The 26,259-nt window shown below is 40.3% G+C and overlaps 1 protein-coding gene across 2 annotated transcripts in view; it reads left to right on the forward strand.

Annotated features, from left to right (window-relative positions):
* Nucleotides 1-23,634, forward strand: part of LOC308073622 (uncharacterized protein) — an 80,784-nt gene extending 57,150 nt beyond the window's left edge. The window contains exons 11-16 of one of the 2 annotated variants that reach the window (XM_080412639.1): nt 11,033-11,425; nt 11,708-12,100; nt 16,233-16,664; nt 20,457-20,885; nt 21,958-22,395; nt 23,502-23,634. In XM_080412639.1, the coding sequence (XP_080268765.1) occupies nt 11,033-11,425; nt 11,708-12,100; nt 16,233-16,664; nt 20,457-20,885; nt 21,958-22,249 (1,939 nt within the window). In that variant the 3' untranslated portion in view covers nt 22,250-22,395; nt 23,502-23,634. Of the gene's footprint in view, nt 1-3,296; nt 3,375-11,032; nt 11,426-11,707; nt 12,101-16,232; nt 16,665-20,456; nt 20,886-21,957; nt 22,396-23,501 lie in introns of those variants that run through there. The other variant, XM_080412638.1, reaches the window with a different exon arrangement.
* The last annotated feature ends 2,625 nt before the right edge of the window (nt 23,635-26,259 follow it).

Consider the following 26,259-nt stretch of genomic DNA (forward strand, 5'->3'; position numbering starts at 1 on the left):
TACTTCTGTACTTTTACTCAAGTTCCGGACTTTTACTTGTATTTGTGGCAGTATTGATATTTACTTAAAGGGATAGTTCAACCCCAAAATGACTTTTTTTCCTGTCAATTACACACCCCATGGAGACTTGAATTCATGGCGATTTTTACGCTTTTGTCGCATTCCTGAGCCAATAATTTGATGACCGGCGGTGGCTCTGGTAGGAGACTCAACGTGTCAACTTTGAGTCTCCTACCGGCATTAGCATCTTAACGCCGGTCATCAAGTTATTGGCTCAGGAATGTGACAAAAACGAAAAAGTCTCCATGAATTCAAGGCTTCATGGGGTGTGTAATTGATAGAAAAGAAGTGATTTTTGGGGTGAACTACTCCTTTAAGTAAAACAAGTACTTTTTCCACCACTGTTCGTTCATTCAAATGTATACTTATGTACACTTTTGCAAGTTAGTCACTAGTTAGTAGGCGTGATTCCTACTGGGTTTCTTGTGTGTTATGTTATGTGATGGAGAGTGCCTGTCACAGAGCATTGCTGTTCTGTCCGAAAGTTTGTAGGCCTATGGACTTACTGGTTGTATGCTTACAATTACAATGCATTTAGCACGTTTATACTTTATTGTCTCCGAGATTATGTTTTACCCCCTGTCTGTCTGTCCGTCCGTCCGTCCGTCCGTGTGTCCGTGTGTGTGTGTGGGTGTCCGTCCGTCCTTCTGAACAGCTAATCTCCCGCACTGTTGCCTTGATCGCAGCGAAACTGTGCACACACACTACCTGGATGCCAATTCAGAACTTCTGCCCCACATTTTTCACATGGGCCTGTTATAGCGCCACCAGGAGGTTGCTTTTTGCAAAACAATTTATTTGACAGTACTCCTGTTGTCCAAACGTCACGCAAATCGGTACACAGTATTTCTATAGTCATTAAACCAAACAGGTCATTCAGATTTTTCATATTCCATCTTGATTGGCTAAGAATGGCTTCCAAAGTTTGCAGGAGTTCTCCGTTTTGAACAAAATGCCTCAAATCATGAACACAGCATGCAATTTCCGTGAAATTTTGCATCTACATTTCCACTAGGTCGAGGAAGAAATGCCACTTATTCCGCTGATTCGTGTTTTTACCTATAACTGCACCGATCTGTGTAAAATGTGCTTGCTTGCTTTCCCTAGAGGCCAAGGAACAAACCTTTGCCCTGCATTTTTCACATCTGCCCTTTATAGTGCGTGCCAACGTGTCGTCACCACGGGGGGGCATGGGTGGCATAGTAGCTTGCCCCTCCACATACTTGTGGGGGGCAATGTTAAGTCAACCTGTTTATACCCCCCAAAGATGTCCGCGCTACCAAATGACACTTGTTGACGCCCCCTTCAGGATTTTTTGGTACGCACTATAGCGCCACCAGGAGGCCGACTTATGTAAAACAATTTTTTTGATATCAAGCCTTCAGATTTTATCAAAATTTCACGCAAATCGGTACACATGATGTCTATAGTCATGTGATTAAAACGGATCTCTTTGATTTTTCATATTCCATCCTGATTGAATAGATTGAATTCTAAAGTTTGCAGGAGTGGCCCGTCTTGAACAAAATGCTGCAAATCATAAACCCAGCGTCCGATTGCGGTGAAACTTTGCACACACATTCACACTACGTTGAGGAACAAATGCCACCCATTGCCCTATTATATCGCCACCAGGAGGCCTTTTTTTATATTACTCATACAAATGTTGTCCAAATATCATGCAAATCGGTACATATTATCTCTATAGTCAAGTGATCAAGATGGTTCCGTTCGATTTTTCATATTCCATGCTGATTGGCGAATTCCGAACATTGCTGGCCCACAATAACCTACCTGACCTGGGGGAGACCTGTGCTCCGAGGAACACTTTTTCTAGTTTTCACATAAATTAAAAAGCACCTTTGCTGCTAATATGAGTTATATTGTATATTTGACATATCGCCACCTTCTTAAAATAATGGCAACATTTTTCAAGTTTTTCAGAAAACAGAGAAAACTGAAAATGTCTTTCACACAAAAGTTTATAACAATATAAATAACGATGGCTGTCAATTATGTAACTCTAGATGTGAGGGCCGCTACGCGGCCCTCACATCTAGAGTTTGGGCCGATACGCGGCTCTCACACCGATGTGGCAGTGCCAATCCGACCAATATTTCAGAGTTATTTGAGTGTCGGGGGCTTTGTCACAGCAGTACACGTGGTACCTGTCTGCCTGTGTCCCTTTTGTGGCCATATATGGAGATCTCTGTATGTGTCAGCATTATGGAAGGCGAGCGGAAGCAAGCACAGTCCTTGTCCCTTATTGGCATGCCCATCTACGGGCATAGCAGTCGGATCTATGGCTCTGGACAACCGGATATGCCTATATATGGGCATATCGGGTCTGTTTATGGTTCTGTCTGAGTCTTAGTGATATGGGCGTATGTGGTTTGTTTATGGTTATGTGAGAGTAATGTGGCCGTGGTCCGCCTGGCCGCCTTCCCATTAGCCAATTGTAATATAGGATGTGTAGAAATTAGTGGTGTGGAAATTGATCGATGCTACGATGCATCGTGATGCGGCTGTGCGCGATTCTGCATCGATGCGTTAACGTGACATAATCGATTATAGCCGATATGTTTGTTGTTGATTTTCCTCTGAAGCAACGTTGTATTCAACTGTCTGTGGTGATGCGCTAGGGCCGTGCAGAGGGCACTGAAGGGGCAGGTGCTCAAAGTTGACAAAAGGGCACATCTGTGCGCCAGATGGGGTGGTCTTTTTGTGGGGGTCCCTCGTGCCATTTCACACCACAAATGTTTCACACATCCAATGTACTAACATTGGATGTCTTATGCTAAGATGTTCCACAATAATTTGGCCCATGTCATTACTGCGATTACCTCCCTCTCCTCTGCCTCCTGCATCATATACACTCTCAGTAACTTCAGTGTTAATTTAACTCTGAGTCAGAGTTAAATGAACAAAAAAAAACTCAGTGAGAAGTGCCCTTCTCAGCTGTGGATCTGGCCGATCCACACGGTCACGACTCTTTTCTGTTCTGGCCCCACAGTGGTGGAATGAACTTCCCACTGATGTTAGGACAGCAGAGTCACTGCCCATATTTCGCCGCAGGCTGAAAACCCACCTCTTCAGGAAACACTACCCTTCCTCTCTGCCTGACCTGCTTGTTGCTAACTAGTTGTACGAACGCTTGTTTTCTATTGTTGTATTGTTTATTGGATCTTGTTTAGTCGATACACTTATATGTTTTAGCTCATGCTCATTTGATTTAGCTATTTTGTCTCATCTGTTTAAGGAAATAGGTAGCTGATATATTGCACTTTTACCTTAGCGCTAGGTATACTCTTGGTTGCTTGTTTTTTGCAGAAAATGCACTAAAGACTTCTGGTGATTAGTAGTTTTTGTTCCCTACCTATGTTGAATACACTTATTGTAAGTCGCTTTGGATAAAAGCGTCTGCTAAATGACTGTAATGTAATGTAATGTAATGATGACATGCCTGTCTAAGACAAGTCCCTAAGTATTAGAACATTCTTATAACTATATCTGTAGGCTATATTATTTTCTATTTCATTTTCTTGCTTAATATTTTATTTTGTTTATTATATCATTTATATGTAGAACAATATGTGGTACAAGTTCCAACAACATATTGCTGCTTGTATCTTTATAAGTCAGTAACAAGTAAAGCTTCTTGAATCTTGAATTCAGCACAAGTCTAATGTTGTTGTAATTCACTGCAGAAGGATTTATGTTTTGTTATTGAAAACTGAACATTCTCACAATAGGTAGGCTAGTCCTTTACCATTTATTTGTAATTTAATTTAATGTTAAGACATTTATGCTTGAATGACAATGCCTCCGCGTTCTCCCCCAGTGCGGGTGGTAGAGAGCCGAGCGGGGCCCGTAGAGCTACTGCTGGTGCGATTGCTGGTGTAGGTTTAGGCGATGGTGGTACAGGTTTAGGCGTCCTCGCGTCGAAAATACGTTTGCTGTGGACAAACCTTTTTTTCCCCGCCGGTGCCATTGCTGTGTCTCAAGAATCAAAATTGAATCAAGAATGAGGCCGGGACCTTGTTGTGTGTGTGTGGTGTTTATATTGTGTGTATGTCATGACGTAGCAAACCGGTTCTGTACATGGGGGAGACGGACAGACACCTAATCACACCGAGGATGTAGAGAGAGAATAGATGTGTATTAAGCTGTCTGTCGGCCTTTAGTCTATAGGGGAGATATTCATAGTAAATACAGGTACACAAAAAGCTGCCTGGCTGAGGGAAGGCACAGTTTAAGGTAAGGCTCAGGCCTCACTGTGCGTGCCTACAGTAGATCCACGCCTGACCTGACCTACCAGATGTTGCCTATTATAAAGCCATATTCCATTATAATGTATGTGAAGTCCATTTGTTTAGGCAATTCACAGTCAATGGCAAGCAATAGTGTCAGCTGTAACTAGAGCTGATGATTTTCCATTATATCTTTAACACATTGCCTGCCAAGGACGTAAATATACGTCCTTTAAAATAAATTGCGCTCTAACGCAAATTAGGAATGATCTCGACTCTGAGAGAAGGAATGGACGGATGTGACGTCATCCCAAAAAATATCCCTTCCGTCCACTCTTATCTGCTCACTCCTGTCTGCCTCTACACATCTAGCGCGACGCGTATATGTGACTGCTGCTAGAAAAAAAGTGCCTCATGTCGCCAGTTGTAAAACAGTAGAAAACCGCAAAATAGATTTTTTTTTGTTGTGTTTTTCCATATTAACACAGTTCGAATGTTGAGGAAGGTTTTAATTCCAACAGATATCCGTTTTAAAGTCATTAAATGGTTCAATTTGTATGTAAAAGTAGGCTGCTCTTGTGCGAGTTTGTGTGTGTTTAGGGGGGTGGAGAGTTGCTTGCCCGAGATTTGCATAGTGGTTTCGATTGGTCTTAGCTAGGCATTGTACTCTGGTTTCACTCTCTGAGCACATCCTGTCTTCACACGATGTGTCAGTGTTGCCAGGTATTTTTATAATAAGTTAGCCCCCAAGATTTTATTTGAAAAAAGCAGATCTACAAGCTCAGAACGCGTCGCTCGCGATGCAACGCGTTGTGAGCTTGTCGATCTGCTATTTTCAAATAGCCGATGTATACAGTAGGTTTAAAGTGCTCATGTGGCCATAGTCGCTTCTTTTGGGCTCGTTTTCCTAGACCTGGTTGCTTATTTCTCTCACGGAATCTGGCAACACTGGTCATGACACCGTGGTGTACTGGGTTTGGTGATGTTCTATATTGTCTGAATCAGCTTTGTTAGTGTTAGCGTTTACGTGCTAAAAGAGTGACTTAGAGAGCTGTTTCACTGTACAATGTAAGTCAATAAGGAGCATATTTTGAATTATCAATTTCTAATCAATGGAGCAATTCTTTTTTAAATTCTTGTCCACCTTAGTAACTTACATCATGGCAAGGTTACGAAGCAACCCAAACCTCTACCGAAGTGGTCTTGCCCTATAAATGTAGGATAGGATAAGTGGATCAAATTACTTAAGTTACGCAAATTAAAATTCCATAAGTCACATTGTGTTTGACTTACCAAAATAATAAAATGGCCTACAGTAGGTCACACACATACAGTAGGCCATTATATTACTGCGGCGGGAACAGGCAATTTTACCCAAGGTGGCCAGTGTCATGGAGAGATCATTTAGGTAAACCATTATTTTAAGAAGATATTGCAAAATGTCAATAAACATGTGAGATCCACACTGTTTTAACTGAGGGTTTCCTTTGTGTTTCTGATAACAGGACTGATGACGTGTGTGTGTGTGTGTGTGTGTGTGTGTGTGTGTGTGTGTGTGTGTGTGTGTGTGTGTGTGTGTGTGCGTGTGCGTGCGTGCGTTTTATTGATTTGTACAGAGACACAACCTCCATAAAGTTCCCATCAGAAGAGCAACCAGCAGATGTTTGAGGTCTGGGTCTGAACTCCAATCAGCAAAGCCATAGAACACAACACACATCACACAGAAGATAACGGATGTGCATCCAGACAGATATAAGACTGATAGAACCAGAAACACACGTTAAACAATATGTTTATTTCAGCATAACTTCGATATTTTGTCAACATAATCTGAAATATGTATGGACAAAATGTCATTCATCATTTGACATCACAGTAACATTAGTCTAGCCAATGGACTCTGGTTAGTATAGGCTACAGAATACAGCGACATGGCGTGTACAAGTCAGTCAGCTGTGGAATACATCAAGAACGCCAGAACCGGCCTGGTGGGGGGGCTACAGAATCTTTCTATTATCGTGGAGAATCTGTATCAGCGAAAAGTGTTCTCTGAGGAGGCGGTCAGTAAAATAAACTCAGAGAGAGATGACTTTGATAAAACAAGGACAATACTGGACTTGGTCACAAACAAAGGAGAGAAAGCCTGCTATGAATTACTAAAGGTCATTGACTTAACTAGGAAGAGGACCTTAAAGGGACCACTCCATGTATCTGAAAATGTAGACTCAACATCCACTCAGAAGAGCCGTTTGGACCTACACCATTGGATCAGCTGCTTTTCTTTCAAAGATGATGTGGAAATGGATATCAACTATTCTAAAGGTATTGTATATGAAGGAAACATTGAAAAATACTGTTATTCAACATTTATATCCTGATTACTTCTTGCATTGTGAAGAGTGGGTAGAGTGTTAAAATGTGTTAAAATGTGAACCCATAATCTGTTCAACAATGCTGCCCGTAGGTTTTCAGACAGTTTACAGATTTATCCACTTCATTTTCATTTTAGGTCCAAGACCATGCCACAGATACCAGGAAAAGTTAAAGTCCAAAGCTCTTAAGCTATCAGAAGATGTGTGGAAAGAAAGTACAAAGATTCTAAACATACCAAAGGATAGTCTGTCTTACACTCCACTAGTATTAGATACACATGAAAATGAAAAAACACCATATAAAACTAAAATATTATTCAAGAGCAAAAAATGCAAGAAACCTCGCTCCAAAAAAATGAAGACCTACATTCCTGAGGATAAACAGGAACCGTCTGTAGATTACTTACTCAAAACACATGAGAAGAACATTCTCCTGGTTGGTAAGCCTGGAGTTGGAAAGACAACAACTGCACATCAAATTATGAACATCTGGGGAGGAAGAGACAACAAGGTCCTAGATTATATGTTCTATTTTGATATGAGAGAAATCACAAATCCCACAAGTTTGGAGGATCTTCTCTTCAATACATTTATTGAACCAGATGAAGAAAAAGAAGAGGTCTTGGAGGACATGAAGAGGAATTCTGAAAATGTTACTATCATTTTTGATGGACTCACAGATCTCAATTCCTCAGTGATAGAGAAACTTGTTAAGAGGGACCTGCTACCTGATGCAAAGATTGTGATCACATGCAGACCAGAGGTTGAATCAGAAGACTTCCTCTCAGACTGGGCTTCTCTCAGAGTGGAGGTGAAAGGCTTCAGCACAAGGTCCATCAGAGCGTACTTAGCTAACATGTTGAACCCTGAGCAGTTGAGCAACGTTGAGAACAACCTGGAGTTGTTCAGTCTTTGCCATGTCCCAGTATATGCATTGATGGTGGTTGCATGCTTTTCTTTTACAAACTCTATGGCTCCTCAAGAATCATGCACAGTATCTGAAATATACATCAACATTCTTCGTTGTTGCATTCAAAAGCACAGTGGCAAGGCAATACCAAAACGTGAACTAGACAACTATATCAGAGACTACAGCAAAGCAATATTTGATTTGGCAATGGATGCTTTTCAGGCAACTCAAAGGAAATCAGTAGACTTGACAGAACTGTCTTGTAAAGAAAGCTGTGTCCTTTCAGCCTTCCTGAAGACATTTTATGTTAACAGTGCACCTACAGTATGGAAACCCCACTCTGCGTTTCTCCACTATACCATGCAGGAGTTTTTTGCAGGGTTGTGGTTTTTGAAGAATCCTGACAAAATAACTGATCTTCTGCATCAGTGCTGCAATGAAGAGAAGAAACACATGAAGCATGTGATCCCATTCGTGTGTGGTTTGTTTATTGAGAAAAATCTTGACATGTTGGAATGTCTGGCTCCAGATCAGCAGGTGAAGGACAGATCCAAGTCTTTCATCAGAGACGTGGTAACCACATTTCTCCCGTCTCCACTGAACCAAGATCACAGTGACACTGATGACAGCAACATTCTATTCTTATGCCAATGCTTGTATGAATCTCAGTCCACTGAGGCTTGTCTTGACTTTCTGGACAAACTGGATTATTGCCTTGATTTGAGCGAAGAGAATCTTGACCCTCACCATTACTGTGCTGTGTCTTATGTAATCAGTCAGTCCCAAAAGAGAAAAATAAAGCTACAACTTGAGGACACTGTATCAGAACAAGGACTGAGATTAATACTTGGCTGTCTGAAAAATGTCCATTTGGATGGGTGAGCATGTATTTTGATTTTCACTCTATATGGTCTACAGATTATCTAATTAGGTACCGGTAGTTACCATAGCACTCATAGTACACATTTGTCAATGCTGTATTTAATAAACAAAATTGTATGAGATGATTAATAATTTTACTCCAATGGGATTAAGTAAGCTCTTAAGTCTACCAACTTGTAGAGAACCCTAGTACAGTGTTTATCATGAAGCAACAAAGATGGACATCCTGTAATGTTACAACATGTCTAGTTACCTGTATATTGAGCTCAATATACAGATATACCTGTGTATAGTGAGACCTTCCCCGGGTATACCTGGGGAAGGTCTCACTTCAGCAAAACCTTTTCTTCCAGGCGTGACACCTTGCAAAGCCAGCTCTGGAAGGCTTTACTCCTCAGTGAGGAGGAGATGGACTACAGAGGTTTACTTGTCCTTGGTGGAAATGAGTTGCACCTCCCAGTCTGCTGTGGTAAAAGACAAGTGTTTGAAAGAGCAGTAGAGGTCATGCAGAACAGTCCAGAGAGGGTTAACCTCTGCCTCCTCTGGGACAGGAAAACAAGTGCCTGTCAAGATCTGAGACGGAGCCTGTTGGAGTCTCTGCCTCATATCAGAAAACTCTGGTATGTTATTTAGTGCCATGTAAATACTTTATTCTTTTTTCATAGGATTCCAAATTAAAGGTGGTGTAAGTGATGTGTGAGTGTTTTTTTTTCATCACTTCCAATTTCACTTGTTTATCCTGTATCCTGTGTGAGATCCTTATTGGGTCAAATTGGTATCCCAACGTGACAATGTATTTTCTTTTTACCAAAGAGCTGGAGAGACGGGGAGACCTAGGTTATTGAACACTCCAGAAGAATTATAGAACTATTTAAGACGCACACAAAATGTTTCTTACACTACCTTTAAATTGAACAACATACCTTCTGTGGCTTGAATTGCTGACCTTTTAAACAGTTGTGTTTTTAGAAGATTGTCATGAAATACATTTCTTGTTTTCAGTCACACTAGAAAGTTCTATTAATGTGTTATGTGACCAATGTTTGTTTGAATACTGCAATTAAGTTTCAGAGACACATCCGGAGTTGCAGACTCAGAGGTTCAGGAGGAATTACCTGGATTACTGGAGGGGGAGGAAAAGAAGCTGTTACTAGACTTGTGCCTGGATGCAGCAATTCATAAGAGGGAAGTATTTCAGAGTTCAGTGAATACACTCCTCACATTGTTCTCTGTTTACACGGTGAGATACGACTTCCTGCTTGATCTTTACATACATGTCAGCAGTAAAGGATATACTGAGATTCTTCCCATTCTGAAGCCACTTTGCCCATCAGCATCATGGTGTGACTTCCTCCTAGACCTGTGCTCCCATGTCAAAGACTATGAGAATCAAACACACAAGAGTGTTCTTTCAGCATTACAACCAGTTTACCAGTCAGCTCCTACAGTCTGGTCCATAGACCTCTCAGAGAGAAAGGTTTCCCTCCTCCTAGAGGTGCTGAAACTCCAACCGGAGAAGAAACCAGTAGAGCTGAGAGGCTGGTCAGATGAAGAGAGTGAAGTGAAGATGTTCCTTCAATGTCTGCCGTACATCTCAAAGCTCAGGTAAATGGGACTATGATGTATGCATAATCCTTTAAATACTATTTAAATACCACATTACATTTACAATATTTAATATAAGACATTCAATTAAAAATAATAGTTCTATACAGTGCTGTCTTTCTAAGAAATTAATAATTTGCTCACTGAGAGAAGCTAAAACACTATTTTCTAAGAGCATAAGTAATATTCATGCACTTGTGCAGATGTATGCAGCATGCCAATAATATGTTGTCATGTTGTTTACATTGATTAATGAATGTGTTGTTTCATAATCTACAGGTTTACTTCTCAGAATCAAACAGGACACCGATTTCTGATGAATCTTTGTGTGCAAGCAGCTCTCCATGAGAGGTTGAACACACACACAATAGAGGAAGTGTTTTCACTGTCTGAATATTGGCATCACAAATGGGACTTCCTCCTAGACCTGTACTCCCATGTCAAAGACTCTGAGACTCAAACAGTCAGAAGAGTTTGTCCAGCATTACAACCAGTTTACCAGTCAGCTCCTACAGTCTGGTCCATAGACCTCTCAGAGAGAAAGGTCTCCCTCCTCCTAGAGGTGCTGCAAGTCCAACCAGAGAAGAAACCAGTAGAGCTGAGAGGCTGGTCAGATGAAGAGAGTGAAGTGAGGATCTTCCTTCAGTGTCTACCCTACATCTCACAACTCGGGTAATTGGGATTATGTGTATTTCATGATTTCATCTCATTATTACATTTAAAATGTCAGTAATTAATTTCTATTTACAGAAGATATGAAATACATTAGGAATAGTAGTTATTGACAGTACTGTCTTTTTAAAAATGAATTCCGAGCTTATTGAAAGCAGCTAAAACACCCTTTTCTAAAAGCACAAGTATTCATTTTATTTTAATATATCAGCTTGTAGCTAACAATATGTTGGCATGTTTTTTTGTTGATTATTGAATGTGCTATTTTTCATAATCTACAGGTTTACTTCTCAGAATCAAACAGGACACAGATTTCTGATGAATCTGTGTGTGCAAGCAGCTCTCCATGAGAGGTTAAACACACAAACAATAGAGGAAGTGTTTTCACTCTCTGAATATTGGCATCACAAATGGGACTTCCTTCTAGACCTATACTCCCATGTCAAAAACTATGAGACTCAAACAGGCAGAAGTGTTCTTCCAGCACTACAACCAGTTTACCAGTCAGCTCCTACAGTCTGGTCCATAGACCTCTCAGAGAGAAAGGTCTCCCTCCTCCTAGAGGTGATGAAACTCCAACCAGAGAAGAAACCAGTAGAGCTGAGAGGCTGGTCAGATGAAGAGAGTGAAGTGAAGATCTTCCTTCAGTGTCTACCCTACATCTCTAAACTCAGGTAACTAGGATTATGTATATTTTATAATTTGATCTCATTGTTAAATTCAAAATTTCCGTAAATCATTTCTATTTACTGAAGATATTTATTCAATTAGGAATAATAGTGATATACAGTGCTGTCTTTCTAAAAATGAATGCCGAGCTTATAGAAAGCAGCTAAAACACCCTTTTCTAAAAGCAAAAGTATTAGTTTTATTTTAATATATCAGCATGTAGCTAACAATATGTTGACATGTTTTTAATGTTGCTTATTGAATATCCTATTTTTCATAATCTACAGGTTTACTTCTCAGAATCAAACAGGACACAGATTTCTGATGAATCTGTGTGTGCAAGCAGCTCTACATGAGAGGTTAAACACACAAACAATAGAAGAAGTGTTTTCACTGTCTGAATATTGGCATCACAAATGTGACTTCCTTCTAGACCTGTACTCGCATGTCAAAGACTATGAGACTCAAACAGGCAGAAGTGTTCTTCCAGCATTACAACCAGTTTACCAGTCAGTTCCTACAGTCTGGTCCATAGACCTCTCAAAGAGAAAGGTCTCCCTCCTCCTAGAGGTGCTGAAAGTCCAACCAGAGAAGAAACCAGTAGAGGTAAGAGGCTGGTCAGATGAAGAGAGTGAAGTGAGGATCTTCCTTCAGTGTCTACCCTACATCTCACAACTCAGGTTATGACAATTTCTCATTGAATATTTTGTTTACATATTAAAGCTATCTTCTTAGCTTATTTGAAGATAATAATGTATGATTTAAGCACTCTTTCATATTTAACCACTTTCAACCTGGTGTCCCTATTTGGTCCGGTCATTATACAGTAGGCTAAAAATAGAGAAGGTATCAGATCTATAAGATCACAACACAGTCACAAAGCTGTTTATTATGATTTCTGCCAAAGGCTGTGGGATTGGTACACAGTAAAATCCTGAGTGTTAATTTAACTCAGAGAGTGTACAATTTAACCAATGGACCCTTGGGTTACATGTGTACACTCTCATAGTTATATATGGATAAATGAACACTGAGGATCTTACTGTGTAGTCGTGGTCAGCACTGTGTGCACCCCTGGATATGGACTAGTAAAGAATTATAATACAAAGAGAGAGAGTTTTCTTTCTTAATACAAAGAGCTGTGCAGCATATCCAGGATAGAAGCAAAGTGCAGAGAGAACAACAGAAACTATATGCTATAACTATATGCAATATATCAGTGGTTCACAACCTTTTTTACCTTGGAGCCCCCCTTCTGACAAAGCTGAGACCCCCCACATATGCGTGAGCACACACGCACGCACTCACGCACGCACGCACGCACACACAAACTTGTTTTTGGTCATTTTAACCATTTAAGGCCTACACTCATATGAAAAAATCACACCCAGTGTGAGTAAGCGGTGCCTACTCTGTTTGATGAGTGTGTGCTGTCATTCAGTTGGTACAAATCTATTTGATATGTGGGCGCTGGCATTCAGACTGGTATTGAGGCGGTACTAAAATAGTATTTGTACATTTTAAAGTATCATTTTTTAAGTATTTTTACTCATTTGAAGTACTACTGAGTATTTTTAATTAATTTAAGTACTCTTGTGTATTGTTACTTAATTTACTTGAAAGTATTTTTAATCACTTTATTAACTTTTAATAATTTTAACTAATTTTTACAACTTTTAAGTATTTTTACTGTTTTTATCAACTTTTAAGTATCTTTACTCATTTTGAGTACTATTTACTCAATTTAAGTACTCTGAAGTATTTTTACTCAAGGTATTTACTTTCAAATATTTATACTCACTTTTTTTACTTTTATTAATTTTTATTCACATTGTAGAGTGGTCGTTTTTGTGTGTGTGTGTGTGTGTGTGTGTGTGTGTGTGTGTGTGTGTGTGTGTGTGTGTGTGTGTTTGTGTGTGCACTTGCGGGCCAGTCTGTGTGTGTGTGTTGTGTGTGTGTGCATGTCTTTAAGTGGCGCATGTGTTGCAAAGGTGCGCCTCGCAGGACCGTGTGTGTGTGTGTGTGTGTGTGTGTGTGTGTGTGTGCGTGTGCGCGCACGTGTGCAGTGCTGGCTTGTTTGTGTGAATGTGTTGAAGTGGCGCATGTGTTACATCTTTGCCGTCCACAAACATACGGACGGACGGAAGGACGGACATACATACATACACACATGGTCAAATGTAGAGCGGTTGGCACCGCTAAAAAAGAAAAATTGTTGATCTACAGGCTCACATCATGTTGCTATGCAACACGTTGTGAGGTTGTAGATCTGCTATGTTTGCTTTTATTTTTCTTTTGCTACTTTTTGAGAGATGTATGAGATAGTTAAAACATTCAGATCTACAAGCTCACAACACAGTTGCAGAGCTGTTTATTAGGATTTTTGCCACAGGCTTTCTGATCTGTACACTGTAAAATCCGGAGTAATAATTTAACTCAGAGAGTGTATACGGGTCCATGTGGTTACATTTGTACACTGACAGTACAAATGGATACATTAACACTGAGGACTTTACTGTGTAGTCACGGTCACAGTCCCAAGTGTGCACGTGTGTACCCTGGATATGGACTAGTTTGTTGACTAGTGTCAGTGTAACCATTGTCCTATGAAAAGATCACAACACTGCAGTTCTGATAACAATGATGTTAACACACAACTCAGCAGTCATTCATGTTTACACACATAGTATCATACAGAGAACATTTATTCTCTGATTGTATTCTTACTTATGATTGGTTGTATCATAGCAGTGTTTCCCAAAGAATGGGTCGGGAACCATTTTTGGGTCACAGACCCATTTTTATGGGTTGTGAAAAAAAAGTTTTTTTGCATTTCTTTTAATTATTTAAAATAATAATAATAATACGATTTTTGACAACCATGCAGTCTCATGCAAAGGTTAAAATATAATTTAGATAGCATGTTATTCAGACAGATGCCAGGTTAATGTGTTGACCTGGCATCCTATTAATAGTTTGTATAGTTTCAATATACAGAATATTTATTTTGTGATATTATACTGTTTAGACTGATACTAGTGGTTCTCAAACTACTAAATGACCAAATGACCCCCAAATTGATGTGTATTTAGCCGCAGACCCCCATCTGAAAAGGTTTTGCCAGGGACCCCAGAAGAGAAGATTTATGTAAAAAAAACAAAAAGAATCTAAATTCCAAACATTTTTGATATTTTGAAAAAAAAAACTAGCACATGCACAAACTCACAGCGCAGGACGAAGTGACGCGGTGTGAGCTTGTAGATCTTCTATTTTTGAATAGCCAACATTTAAATGGATAAAGTGGTTAAATGAGTGTGATGCTATATTACTAATTTTGCTGAGGACCCCCTGGAACCCCCCATTAGGACCCTTTGAGAACCACTGCTCTATACATTTGATATATTTACCTTGCTTACTGTAAGTCACTCTGGATAAAGATAGTCTGATAAATAACCAAATTATAAAGAATTATAATACAAGTAGAGAGAGTTTTCTTTCTTAACCCATTAAGACCGGGAACTGTGTAATTTTCGATTTTTTAGCTATAACCATTATAATTATCTTTGGGCTATTCAAAAATAGCAGATATACAAGCTCATAGTGCCGCACCGTGTCGCACTATGAGCTTGTAGATCAGTTATTTTTTGGAAAAATCGTTAAAATAGGTGCAAATTTTAATTTTTTTTAAATTGATCATTTGTAACTTAAATCTTTGCTTCTGGGTGATTCTACAAATGTCTTTTAAATCCTAACAGTTCTCAAACTTTTTCATGTCAAGGGCCCCCAAGATTATATGTATTTGGCCGTGGACCCCCATATCATTGTTCCAGGGACCCCCAGAAGCAGAGATCGGAGTTAAACATTTTCGCTTTAAAACATATATATATATATATATATATATATATATTCAAATTTGCTAAAATGTTCACAATAGTTCAAAAAAATAGCCAAATAAATATAAAATGACACAAGATGCGTTCCCGGTCTTAATGGGTTAATACAAAGCGCTGGGCAGCATATCCAGGATAGAAGCAAAGTGCAGAGAGAACAACAGAAACTATATGCTATAACTATATGCAATATATTAGTGGTTCACAACCTTTTTTACCTTGGAGCCCCCCTTCTTACATCTGACAACACACACACAAACACACACACACACACACACACACACACACACACACACACACACACACACACACACACACACACACACACACACACACACACATACACACACACCTCTTCCCTGCAGCAGTGTGATGGCCTGCTGTAGCGCAGCATGAACCGGCGGGCAGAGCTGACCGTTTACCTGGGCTGACAGACGCAGGGCAGCCTGTGTCCCCGGGCTGACAGACGCAGGGCCGCCTTACACACACACACACACACTCACACACACACACACGCACACACGCACACACGCACACACGCTTACTTGTGTTTTTTTTTGTCATTTTAACCATTTAAGGCCTATACTCATATGACAAAAAGCTAAAATAGTGGATCTACAAACTCACATCACGTTGTGATGAAACATGTAGATCTGCTATTTTTAAATTTTATTTTTCTTTTGTTACTTTTTGAAACATTTAATTTAATAATGTCATTAGTGTGCTCTACAATGATGTTACATGTGTGAGTTAGTTATGATTTTGTGCAACATGTTAATGCGTCGCATCGCAACGCATTGGGAGCTTGTAGATTAAAAAAAAAACATTTATTTTAACAATCTGATGGATATAGTGTCCATATTTTTTTGGATCTGTTTATGATGCAGAGAATAATATTTCATGTTGGTTTTCATTTGAACAGTTGCTTTGTTCTTGGTCCAGCACCAACCACGTTCCTGCGGAAACTCATCTGTGAAGCAGCAGAACAGGAAGAAGAAACAGGAGAGAAGATTCTGGATTTGTTGTCTTCTGTGTGTAATTACAAAACATTCCTCATTGACCGGGTTCACAACAGGAAGGATAAAAGTGATGTACTACTGAACCTATACTCCTATGTGAAGAACTATGAGACTCAAACAGGCAGAAGTGTTCTTCCAGCATTACAACCAGTTTACCAGTCAGTTCCTACAGTCTGGTCCATAGACCTCTCAGAGAGAAAGGTCTCCCTCCTCCTAGAGGTGCTGAAACTCCAACCAGAGAAGAAACCAGTAGAGCTGAGAGGCTGGTCAGATGAAGAGAGTGAAGTGAAGATCTTCCTTCAGTGTCTACCCTACATCTCACAACTCAGGTTACTGTTTTCTTCTTTCATTGAATATTTTGTTTACATATGAAAGCTATCTTGTTAGCTTATTTGAAGATAATTAGGTATGATTTAAGTGCTCTTATTACATATTTAACCACTTTCAACCTGGTGTCCCTATTTGGTCCGGTCATTATACAGTAGGCGAAAAATAGAGAAGGTATCAGATCTATAAGCTCACAACACAGTCACAAAGCTGTTTATTATGATTTCTGCCACAGGCTTTGGGATTGGTACACAGTAAAATCCTGAGTGTTATTTAGCTCAGAGAGTGTACAAATGTAACCAAAAGGACCCTTGGGTTACATGTGTACACTCTCATAGTTATAAATAGATAAATGAACACTGAGGAATTGGAATTGTTGTCTTCCAATTCCTAGAAGCAAAGTGCAGAGAGAACAACAGAAACTATATGCTATAACCAGTGATGAGCTGTGGATTTTTTAACTAGGGGGGCTATATTTTCTGACGTCACGTGTACGCGCACGTGCACGCATGTGCACATAGCCAATCAGCTCAGTGCTAGTTGAAATACTGTATTCAACATGTGATTTTTAATGTAATTATATCTTATTATTTAGTTGCATTGTTAATTTGTTGTTTTTATTTTTGTTTCAATTAATCAATTATTTTATTTTCCTTTTAGTTTTATATAAAAGCCCTTTACATAGACTCACCCACACATAAGTACTTAAAATAATCAGACAACTTGTCTTTGTCTTGTCTCAGAGAACTGGGTCCTCTTCTAAGCGATCCCCTTCACACTCTACAGTGCAGAGACTGTTGTCTCTCATTGTGAGAGGAATGTAACACATTCAATTCAAGTCCATGGCTTTTTTCGAGTAGCCTAATGTTAAGCAAAGCAGCCAGGTAGACGCTATTGAGAACGGCTCGCCGCTGATGGCGCGAACCTTGAGAGGCTATTGTTTAAACTTTAAGGTGTTAAGACCGCAGCTGACGGTGCGTGCTCGCGCGTGCATGTGGAGCTCCCAGCCCCCCAGCCAGCGCCAGAACTAAGGGGTCACCCCCTACAGCTCATCCCTGGCTATAACTATATGCAAAATATCAGTGGTTTTTTACCTTGGAGACCCCCTTCTGACAAAGCTGAGACCCCAGCGCAAGCAAGCACGCACGCACGCACGCACGCACGCACGCACGCACGCACGCACGCACGCACGCACCGCACGCACGCACGCACGCACGCACGCACGCACGCACGCACGCACGCACGCACGCACGCACACAGACAACAGACAAACACACACACACACACACACACACACACACACACACACACACAAACTTGTTTTTTGTCATTTTAACCATTTAAGGCCTATACTCATATGAAAAAAGCAAAAATAGCGGATCTACAGGCTCACATCACGTTGCTATGCAACACGTTGTGAGGTTGTAGATCTGCTACGTTTGCCTTTCTTTTTCTTTTGTTACTTTTTGAGAGATGTATGAGGTAGTTAAAACATTCAGATCTACAAGCTCACAACACAGTTGCAGAGCTGTTTCTTAGGATTTTTGCCACAGGCTTTCTGATCTGTACACTGTAAAATCCTGAGTAATAATTTAACTCAGAGTGTGTATACGGGTCCTTTTGGTTACATTTGTACACTGACAGTACAAATGGATACATTAACACTGAGGACTTTACTGTGTAGTCACGGTCACGGTCCCAAGTGTGCACGTGTGTACCCTGGATATGAACTAGTTTGTTGACTAGTGTTAGTGTAACCATTGTCCTATGAAAAGATCACAACACTGCAGTTCTGATAACAATGATGTTAACACACAACTCAGCAGTCATTCATGTTTACACATATAGTATCATACAGAGATCATTTATTCTCTGATTGTATTCTTACTTATGATTGGTTGTATCATAGCAGTGTTTCCCAAAGAATGGGTCGGGAACCATTTTTGGGTCACAGACCCATTTTTATGGGTTATGAATAAAAATCACTTTTTAGATTTTTTTTTCATTTCTTTTAATTATTTAAAATAATAATAATATGATTTTTGACAACCATGCAGTCTTATGCAAAGGTTAAAATATAATTTAGATAGCATGTTATTCAGACAGATGCCAGGTTCATTTGTTGACCTGGCATCCTATTAATAGTTTGTATAGTTTCAATATACAGAATATTTATTTTGTGATATTATACTGTTTAGACTGATACTAGTGGTTCTCAAACGACTAAATGACCAAATGACCCCCAAATTGATGTGTATATAGCCGCAGACCTCCATCTGAAAAGGTTTTGCCAGGGACCCCAGAAGAGAAGATTTTTATTTATTTTTTAAACTCAAAAATTGAAATTATAAAATAAATTCCAAACATTTTTGATATTTTGAAAAATAAAACTAAAAATAGCACATGTGCAAACTCACAGCACGGCACAAAGTGACTCACTGTGAGCTTGTAGATCTTCTATTTTTGAATAGCCAACATTTAAATGGATAAAGTGGTTAAATGAGTGTGATGCTATATTACAAATTTTGCTGAGGACCCCCTGGAACCCCATTAGGACCCTTTGAGAACCACTGCTCTATACATTTGATGTATTTACCTTTAAGTCACTCTGGATAAAGATAGTCTGCTAAATAACTACATTGTAAAGAATTATAATACAAGTAGAGAGAGTTTTCTTTCTTAACTCATTAAGACCGGGAACTGTGTCATTTTAGAGTTTTTAGCTATAACCATTATCTTTGGCATACTTTGGGCTATTCAAAAATAGCAGATATACAAGCTCATAGCGCGGCACCGTGCCGCACTATGAGCTTGTATATCAGCTTGTTTTTGGGAAAAACGTGCAAATGTGTGCAAATTTTGAATATCTACAGATTTTTTTAAAGTGATCATTTGTAACTTAAATCTTTTCTTCTGGGGGATTCTACAAATGTCTTTTAAATCCTAACAGTTTTTTGAAAAAACGTATGTTGCTATACAAGTTCTCAAACTTTTTCATGTCAAGGGCCCCCAAGATTATATGTATTTGGCCGTGGACCCCCATATCAAAATGTGTTGTTCCAGGGACCCCCAGAAGCACAGATCGGAGTTAAACATTTTCGCTTTAAAACATTATATATATACAAAGATTTGCAAAAATGTTCACAATAGTTTTAAAAAATTGCCAAAGAAATCTAAAATGACCCAAGATGCGTTCCCGGTCTTAATTTAATGGGTTAATACAAAGAGCTGTGCAGCATATCCAGGATAGAAGCAAAGTGCAGAGACAACAACAGAAACTATATGCTATGCAATACATCAGTGGTTCACCTGGAGCCCTTCTGCTTACATCTGACAAAGTTGACCCCCACCACATACACGCACGCACGCACGCACGCACGCACGCACGCACGCACGCACGCACGCACGCACGCACGCACGCACGCACGCACGCACGCACACACACACACACACACACACACACACACACACACACACACACACACACACACACACACACACACACACACACTCACACTTGTGTTTTTCAGACATTTTAACCACCTAAAGCATGACAAAGAAAAAACTCATGACAAAGAAAAAATAACAGATCTATAAACCACAGCTCGTCAGCATCATGATGTGTTGTGAGCATGTAGATCGGCTACTTTTTGAAACATTCATTTTAACAGTGTTATTAGTGTGCTCCACAATTATTTATTTCAACTAAAATCTTATGAATACAGTATCTATTATTGTTTGGTTCTGTTTATGATGCAGAGATCAATATTTCATGTTGGTTTTCATTTGAACTGTTGCAGTGTTTATGATCCAGAATCAACCAAGTTCCTGGGGAAGCTCATCTGTGAAGCAGCAGAACAGGAAGAAGAAACAGGAGAGAAGATTCTGGAATTGTTGTCTTCTGTGTGTAATTACAAAACATTCCCCTTTGACCGGGTTGATGATTGGGAAGACAGGAAGGCTCAAAGTGATGTACTACTGGACCTATACTCCTATGTAAAGAACTATGAGACTCAAACAGGCAGAAGTGTTCTTCCAGCATTACAACCAGTTTACCAGTCAGCTCCTACAGTCTGGTCCATAGTCCTCTCAGAGAGAAAGGTCTCCCTCCTCCTAGAGGTGATGAAACTCCAACCAGAGAAGAAACCAGTAGAGCTGAGAGGCTGGTCAGATGAAGAGAGTGAAGTGAAGATCTTCCTTCAGTGTCTACCCTACATCTCACAACTCAGGTTATGTTTTTTCCTTTCATTTAATCTCTCTCTCTCTCTCTCTCTCTCTCTCTCTCTCTCTCTCTCTCTCTCTCTCTCTCTCTCTCTCTCTCTCTCTCTCTCAGTTTATTTATTTTGTGATATTATACTGTTAGACTGATGCTACTGTAGGTTCTTGGTTTACTTATGATCCTATATTACTGAGGCAATGAACCATTGCTCCATACATTTTGATGTATGTGTTTCAGGTGGGCAGCCATGGGTGGGCCTGGATGGGCCGTGGCCCACCCACATAGAAAGCTGGCCCACCCAATCGATTTTGCAACAAAAAAAAAACATTTTTTTGATTAAAAAATTGGTAAAATCTGGCAAAAATAAGAATTAAATAACATAACCCTAACCCTAACCCTAACCCTAAAACCGAAATAAAGTAGCTAAATAACGCCCCAAAATGCCCAATATCCGCCCAATAACCGCACATTTTCGTGCGCGCGCACAGGTCGGGGACACATGCGTGCCCACCCGCTCCTACCTAGGCCCAGCCTATACTAGCGTTCTGGCTGCACCACTGATGTGTTTACCTTTCTTACTGTAAGTTGCTATGGATAAAGATTGTCTTAAAAGATCGTAAAATCCGAAGTGTTCATTTAACTCTGAGAGTGTAAGGGTCCACTTGGTTACCTTTGTACACTACATTTGTACACAGATAAATTAACACTGAGGTTTTACTGTGTAGTCACAGACACACCTTCATATCCAGGATAGAAGCAAAGTGCAGAGAGAACAACAGAAACTATATGCTAAGTAAATGCAACATATCAGTGGTTCACAACCTTTTTTTCCTTTGACCCCCCCTTCTTACATTTGACAAGGCTGAGACCCCCCCCCCCCCCCCCCCCCACCCCCATGCGTTGCGAGCTTGTAGATCGGCTATTTTTTGTTTTACTTTTTGAAAACATTTTTTTAACAATGTTATTAGTGTGCTCCACAATTATCAATTTCAACTAAAATCTGATGAATACAGTATCTATTATTGTTTGGTTCTGTTTATGATGCAGAGATCAATATTTACTCTTGGTTTTCATCTGAACAGTTGCCATGTTGATTGTCCAAAACCAACCAAGTTCCTGGGGAAGCTCATCTGTGAAGCAGCAGAACAGGAAGAAGAAACAGGAGAGAAGATTCTGGAATTGTTGTCTTCTGTGTGTAATTACAAAGCATTCCCCTTTATTGACTGGGTTGATGAATGGGAAGACAGGAAGGCTCAAAGTGATGTACTACTGGACCTATACTCCTATGTGAAGAACTATGAGACTCAAACAGGCAGAAGTGTTCTTCCAGCATTACAACCAGTTTACCAGTCAGCTCTACAGTCTGGTCCATAGTCCTCTCAGAGAGAAAGGTCTCCCTCCTCCTAGAGGTGATGAAACTCCAACCAGAGAAGAAACCAGTAGAGCTGAGAGGGCTGGTCAGATGAAGAGAGTGAAGTGAAGATCTTCCTTCAGTGTCTACCCTACATCTCACAACTCAGGTTCATGTTTTTTCCTTTCATTTAATTTCTCTCTCTCTCTCTCTCTCTCTCTCTCTCTCTCTCTCTCTCCTCTCTCTCTCTCTCTCTCTCTCTCTCTCTCTCTCTCTCTCTCTCTCTCTCTCTCTCTCTCTCTCTCTTTCAGATTGTTTATTGTGTGATATTAACCCACATCTGAAAAGGTTTTGCCAGGGACCCCCAAAAGAGAAGATTTATGTAAAAAACTAAAATATCGAAACATTCCCAAACATTTTTATATTTATCCAAAAAAAGGCAAAAATAGCACATGTACAAGCTCACAGCGCGGCACGAAGTTACGCACTGAGCTTGTAGATCTGCTATTTTTGAATAGCCAGCATTTAAATGGATAAAGTAAATGAGTGTGATGCTATCTTACTTTGAGAACCACTGCTCCATACATATAATTTATGTGTTTACCTTGCTTGATAGCGATAGTCTTAAAAGATCATAAAATCGTAAGTGTTTTAACTCTGAGAGTGTAAGGGTCCATTTGGTTACATTTGTACACTACATTTGTACACAGATAAATGAACACTGAGAATGTACAGACACAGTGTGCACGTGTGCAACATATCCAGGATAGAAGCAAAGTGCAGAGAGAACAACAGAAACTATATGCTATAAGTATGCAGTACATCAGTGGTTCACAACCTTTCTTTCCTTGGAGCCCCCCTTCTTACATCTGGCAAAGCTGAGACCCCCCCACACACACACACACACACACACATGTGCGTCTGCACACTTAACCACAATATGGTCTTTACTCATGACAAAAAGGACAATAGCCGATCCTCGCAACGCGTCGCATCGCGTTTTCACTCAATGTTACATGTGTGAGTTAGTTGTGATGCGCTTTAAGCTTGTAGATCTGCAATGTTTGACACCGTCAAATGGGGAAGTATAAAATAAAGCTCTGTAACTCTTGTGACTTTATCCCATCTAAAGATACACTTTGTTCTTCACAGCTTAGTTATTCTTATAATAACTGTAAAAAACAGCAACAACATCTGTATTAATTCTTTACATTATTATGTCTTTGTTAATATTGCTGATGTAACATTTTCTTCCATATCTCATACATGTTTCAGATGTAAACCAGGATTCTTCCAGCACACGTGTAAATCCATCACTGTTAGATCCAGAGAGGAGGTGGAACAGCTGGTCTCTCTCCTCCGTCTCCTTGATTTCACCCTGGTGCTGACAGGACAGTTATGGACAAACACCTGCAAGTCTGTGGGAAAGTTCTGCAACTCTGTGGCTCTAGAGTGGATCTGGTCCTGACACCCAGCAAGATCTCTCTCAAAGGAGTTTCACTGCTTTTTAGACATGTAGCACAAATCCAAAGCCTTGGGTAGGCTATGATTATAAAGATCTTGGCTATTATTCCTAAAGCCACGTTACCTTGGCTCTGAAACATATGATGTAACTGTGTAGTTAAGACCAGAGTGTTCATAAGTAAATATTTTTCTTTCTTTTTCCTTGATTTTCAGGCTGTCTGAAAGCATGCTGTTGCTACTTTTTCGATGGGTAAGAACAGGACGTTTGGCCTGTCCAGTGGCTATTGGAGAGCTTTCCCTTCTAAAGACCACTCCACAATCAGAGAGACTATTGTCCAGGGTTGTTAGTAATGTGGCATCCCTGCTGAGACACTGGTCAGTCAGATGTTTGGACATGACCAAGTCCAGCATCCATTCATACCTCCTCCTTCCACTGTTGAGTCACCATGATCAACTGACAATCAAGTAAGTCAGTTTGTCTTGTTGAGCCATAAAACATGTCAGTGATAAAAACCTTAACCAACTTTTATTCTAAACATGTTTATTATTTATTATTTATTAATGTATCTACATGCTGTACTCTGATCCTTCATTTCATTAGACTGTGTCCAGAGGTTCTGCAGCAGATAGCTGGTGTTGTGTTTACAGCTCAGGATGAGGACTTGACAAAGTGTTTCCTGGAGAAGGTTGGTGGAGATCTGACCTCCTGCTCTCTAGACTGGGAGGTTCTTCTCTATCTGCTACAGCAGTCATCAGCCCAGATGATCACTGTGGATTTAAGGAAGAACAGGATCTCAGAGAGAAGCATCACAGGTCTTTTACCCTTTCTGGACAGAGTTTCATTTAAAAGGTGAGTTTAAAATGACCAGTGAATGTAACTTTGTTTCCTTGTGTTTGTCAATGAAATTTAGACGATATTCTTTGACAATACAAAATAATAGCTAAACATTACATTTTACACAGTTAGTGTTTTTACTGTAATTGTAATTCAACATTCTATACCAACAATAATCCATGTTTTCAGACCCAGTCCCAGCTTTACATTGGGTGCCATCAGAGAGACATATAAATGTAATTCCAGTGACTGTGTGTCCAGTTTGTTGAGGTCATTAGAACATGTAATCAACCTGAACAACACAGAGCTGGACACAGTGGACTGTGATGCTCTGCTCTTTACCCTCAACCACTGTGACAAAGTGACAGAACTCAGTCTGTTGTGGACCTCAATACCACCAGAAGCAGTTAAGAGCATCCTGTACTCTCTGGACAAAGTCTCTCATCTCAGGTAAGTTGGATGTAGCCAATTATCAATGCTGTAACATGCATTTAGAATATTTAATGTGAATATAAAGATTATGAATTCAGTATCCTAAATGGGTAATTCAAGGTGTCTAGTTGCTTTATATGATTATGTATTTGCATATTTTATAGATATTAATTGCTGAAGTAATGATTTAATGTGTTATGTTGTACATCCTCATACCAGTGTTGACAGGAGTCTGCTGCTGGCGTTCCTCCACTGCTGCACTACCTGTCAGACACAGCAGGGGGCAGCAGCAGCAGGTCTGCTCAGAGCTCTACAGTACAGACTGGATCTGTCCTGCTCCTCCTCTGTGGACCTGTCAGAGCAACAGCAGGTGGTGTCTCTGTCTCTGACTGTCACACACTGCAGGGACATCTCTACTGTCCTGGGACACAGCAGCAGCAGCAGCCAGGACACACAGCTCATCCTATCAGACTGTGAGGTAGAGGACAGTGGGCTGGACCTGTTGTTCCCTGTCCTCAACAGAGTCCATCTGAGGTGAGAAGGACAACACTTTGCTGCCTGCTGTTGCTTTTTCATCACTGGTCTTATGTGTCGACTAGAAGCAGGTTTACAACTGCTCATTGTTGTGTATTTCTTGTCCAGATGCAGTAAATCCCTCCTTCTCCAGCTCCTATCTCTGGTCTCTGTGGGCAGTGAAAGGAACACAGTGATGCGAGCAGGTTCCCTGGCTGGAGCCCTGGGTGGAGAGCTGGACCTCAGTGAGACCAGACTAGATCAGAAGGCCTGCAGATGTTTGGCCCTGGTTCTGGAACACTCTGAGGGACTGACAGAACTGGACCTCAGTCACTGTCACCTCACTGACCAGCTACTAGAGACTCTGATCCCCCACCTGCACAAAGCACACGTCCTGGAGTGAGTTGTGTGTGTGTGTGTGTGTGTGTGTGTGTGTGTGTGTGTGTGTGTGTGTGTGTGTGTGTGTGTGTGTGTGTGTGTGTGTGTGTGTGTGTGTGTGTGTGTGTGTGTGTGTGTGTGTGTGTGTGTGTGTGTGTGTGTGTGTGTGTGTGTGTGTGTGTGTGTGTGTGTGTGCAGTAAGTGTGTGCATGTGTGTCCATGAGATACTAATCTATTCCTTTGTTCTTTCTCTTTCTTGTGTTGTTGTAGTCTGAGTCACAATAAACTCACTGATGCTCTAACGGACAGATTAGTCCAGCTGCTCTCCATCAATACCTCCATCCAAACTGTACGGTGAGTAGAATGGACTTGTTATTGAATGTGTGCATTATTAATAGAAGAACCTAATGT

Source organism: Gymnoscopelus braueri (assembly GCF_963280865.1).
Source record: "Gymnoscopelus braueri genome assembly, chromosome: 2".
NCBI classification, from domain to species: Eukaryota; Metazoa; Chordata; class Actinopteri; order Myctophiformes; family Myctophidae; genus Gymnoscopelus; species Gymnoscopelus braueri.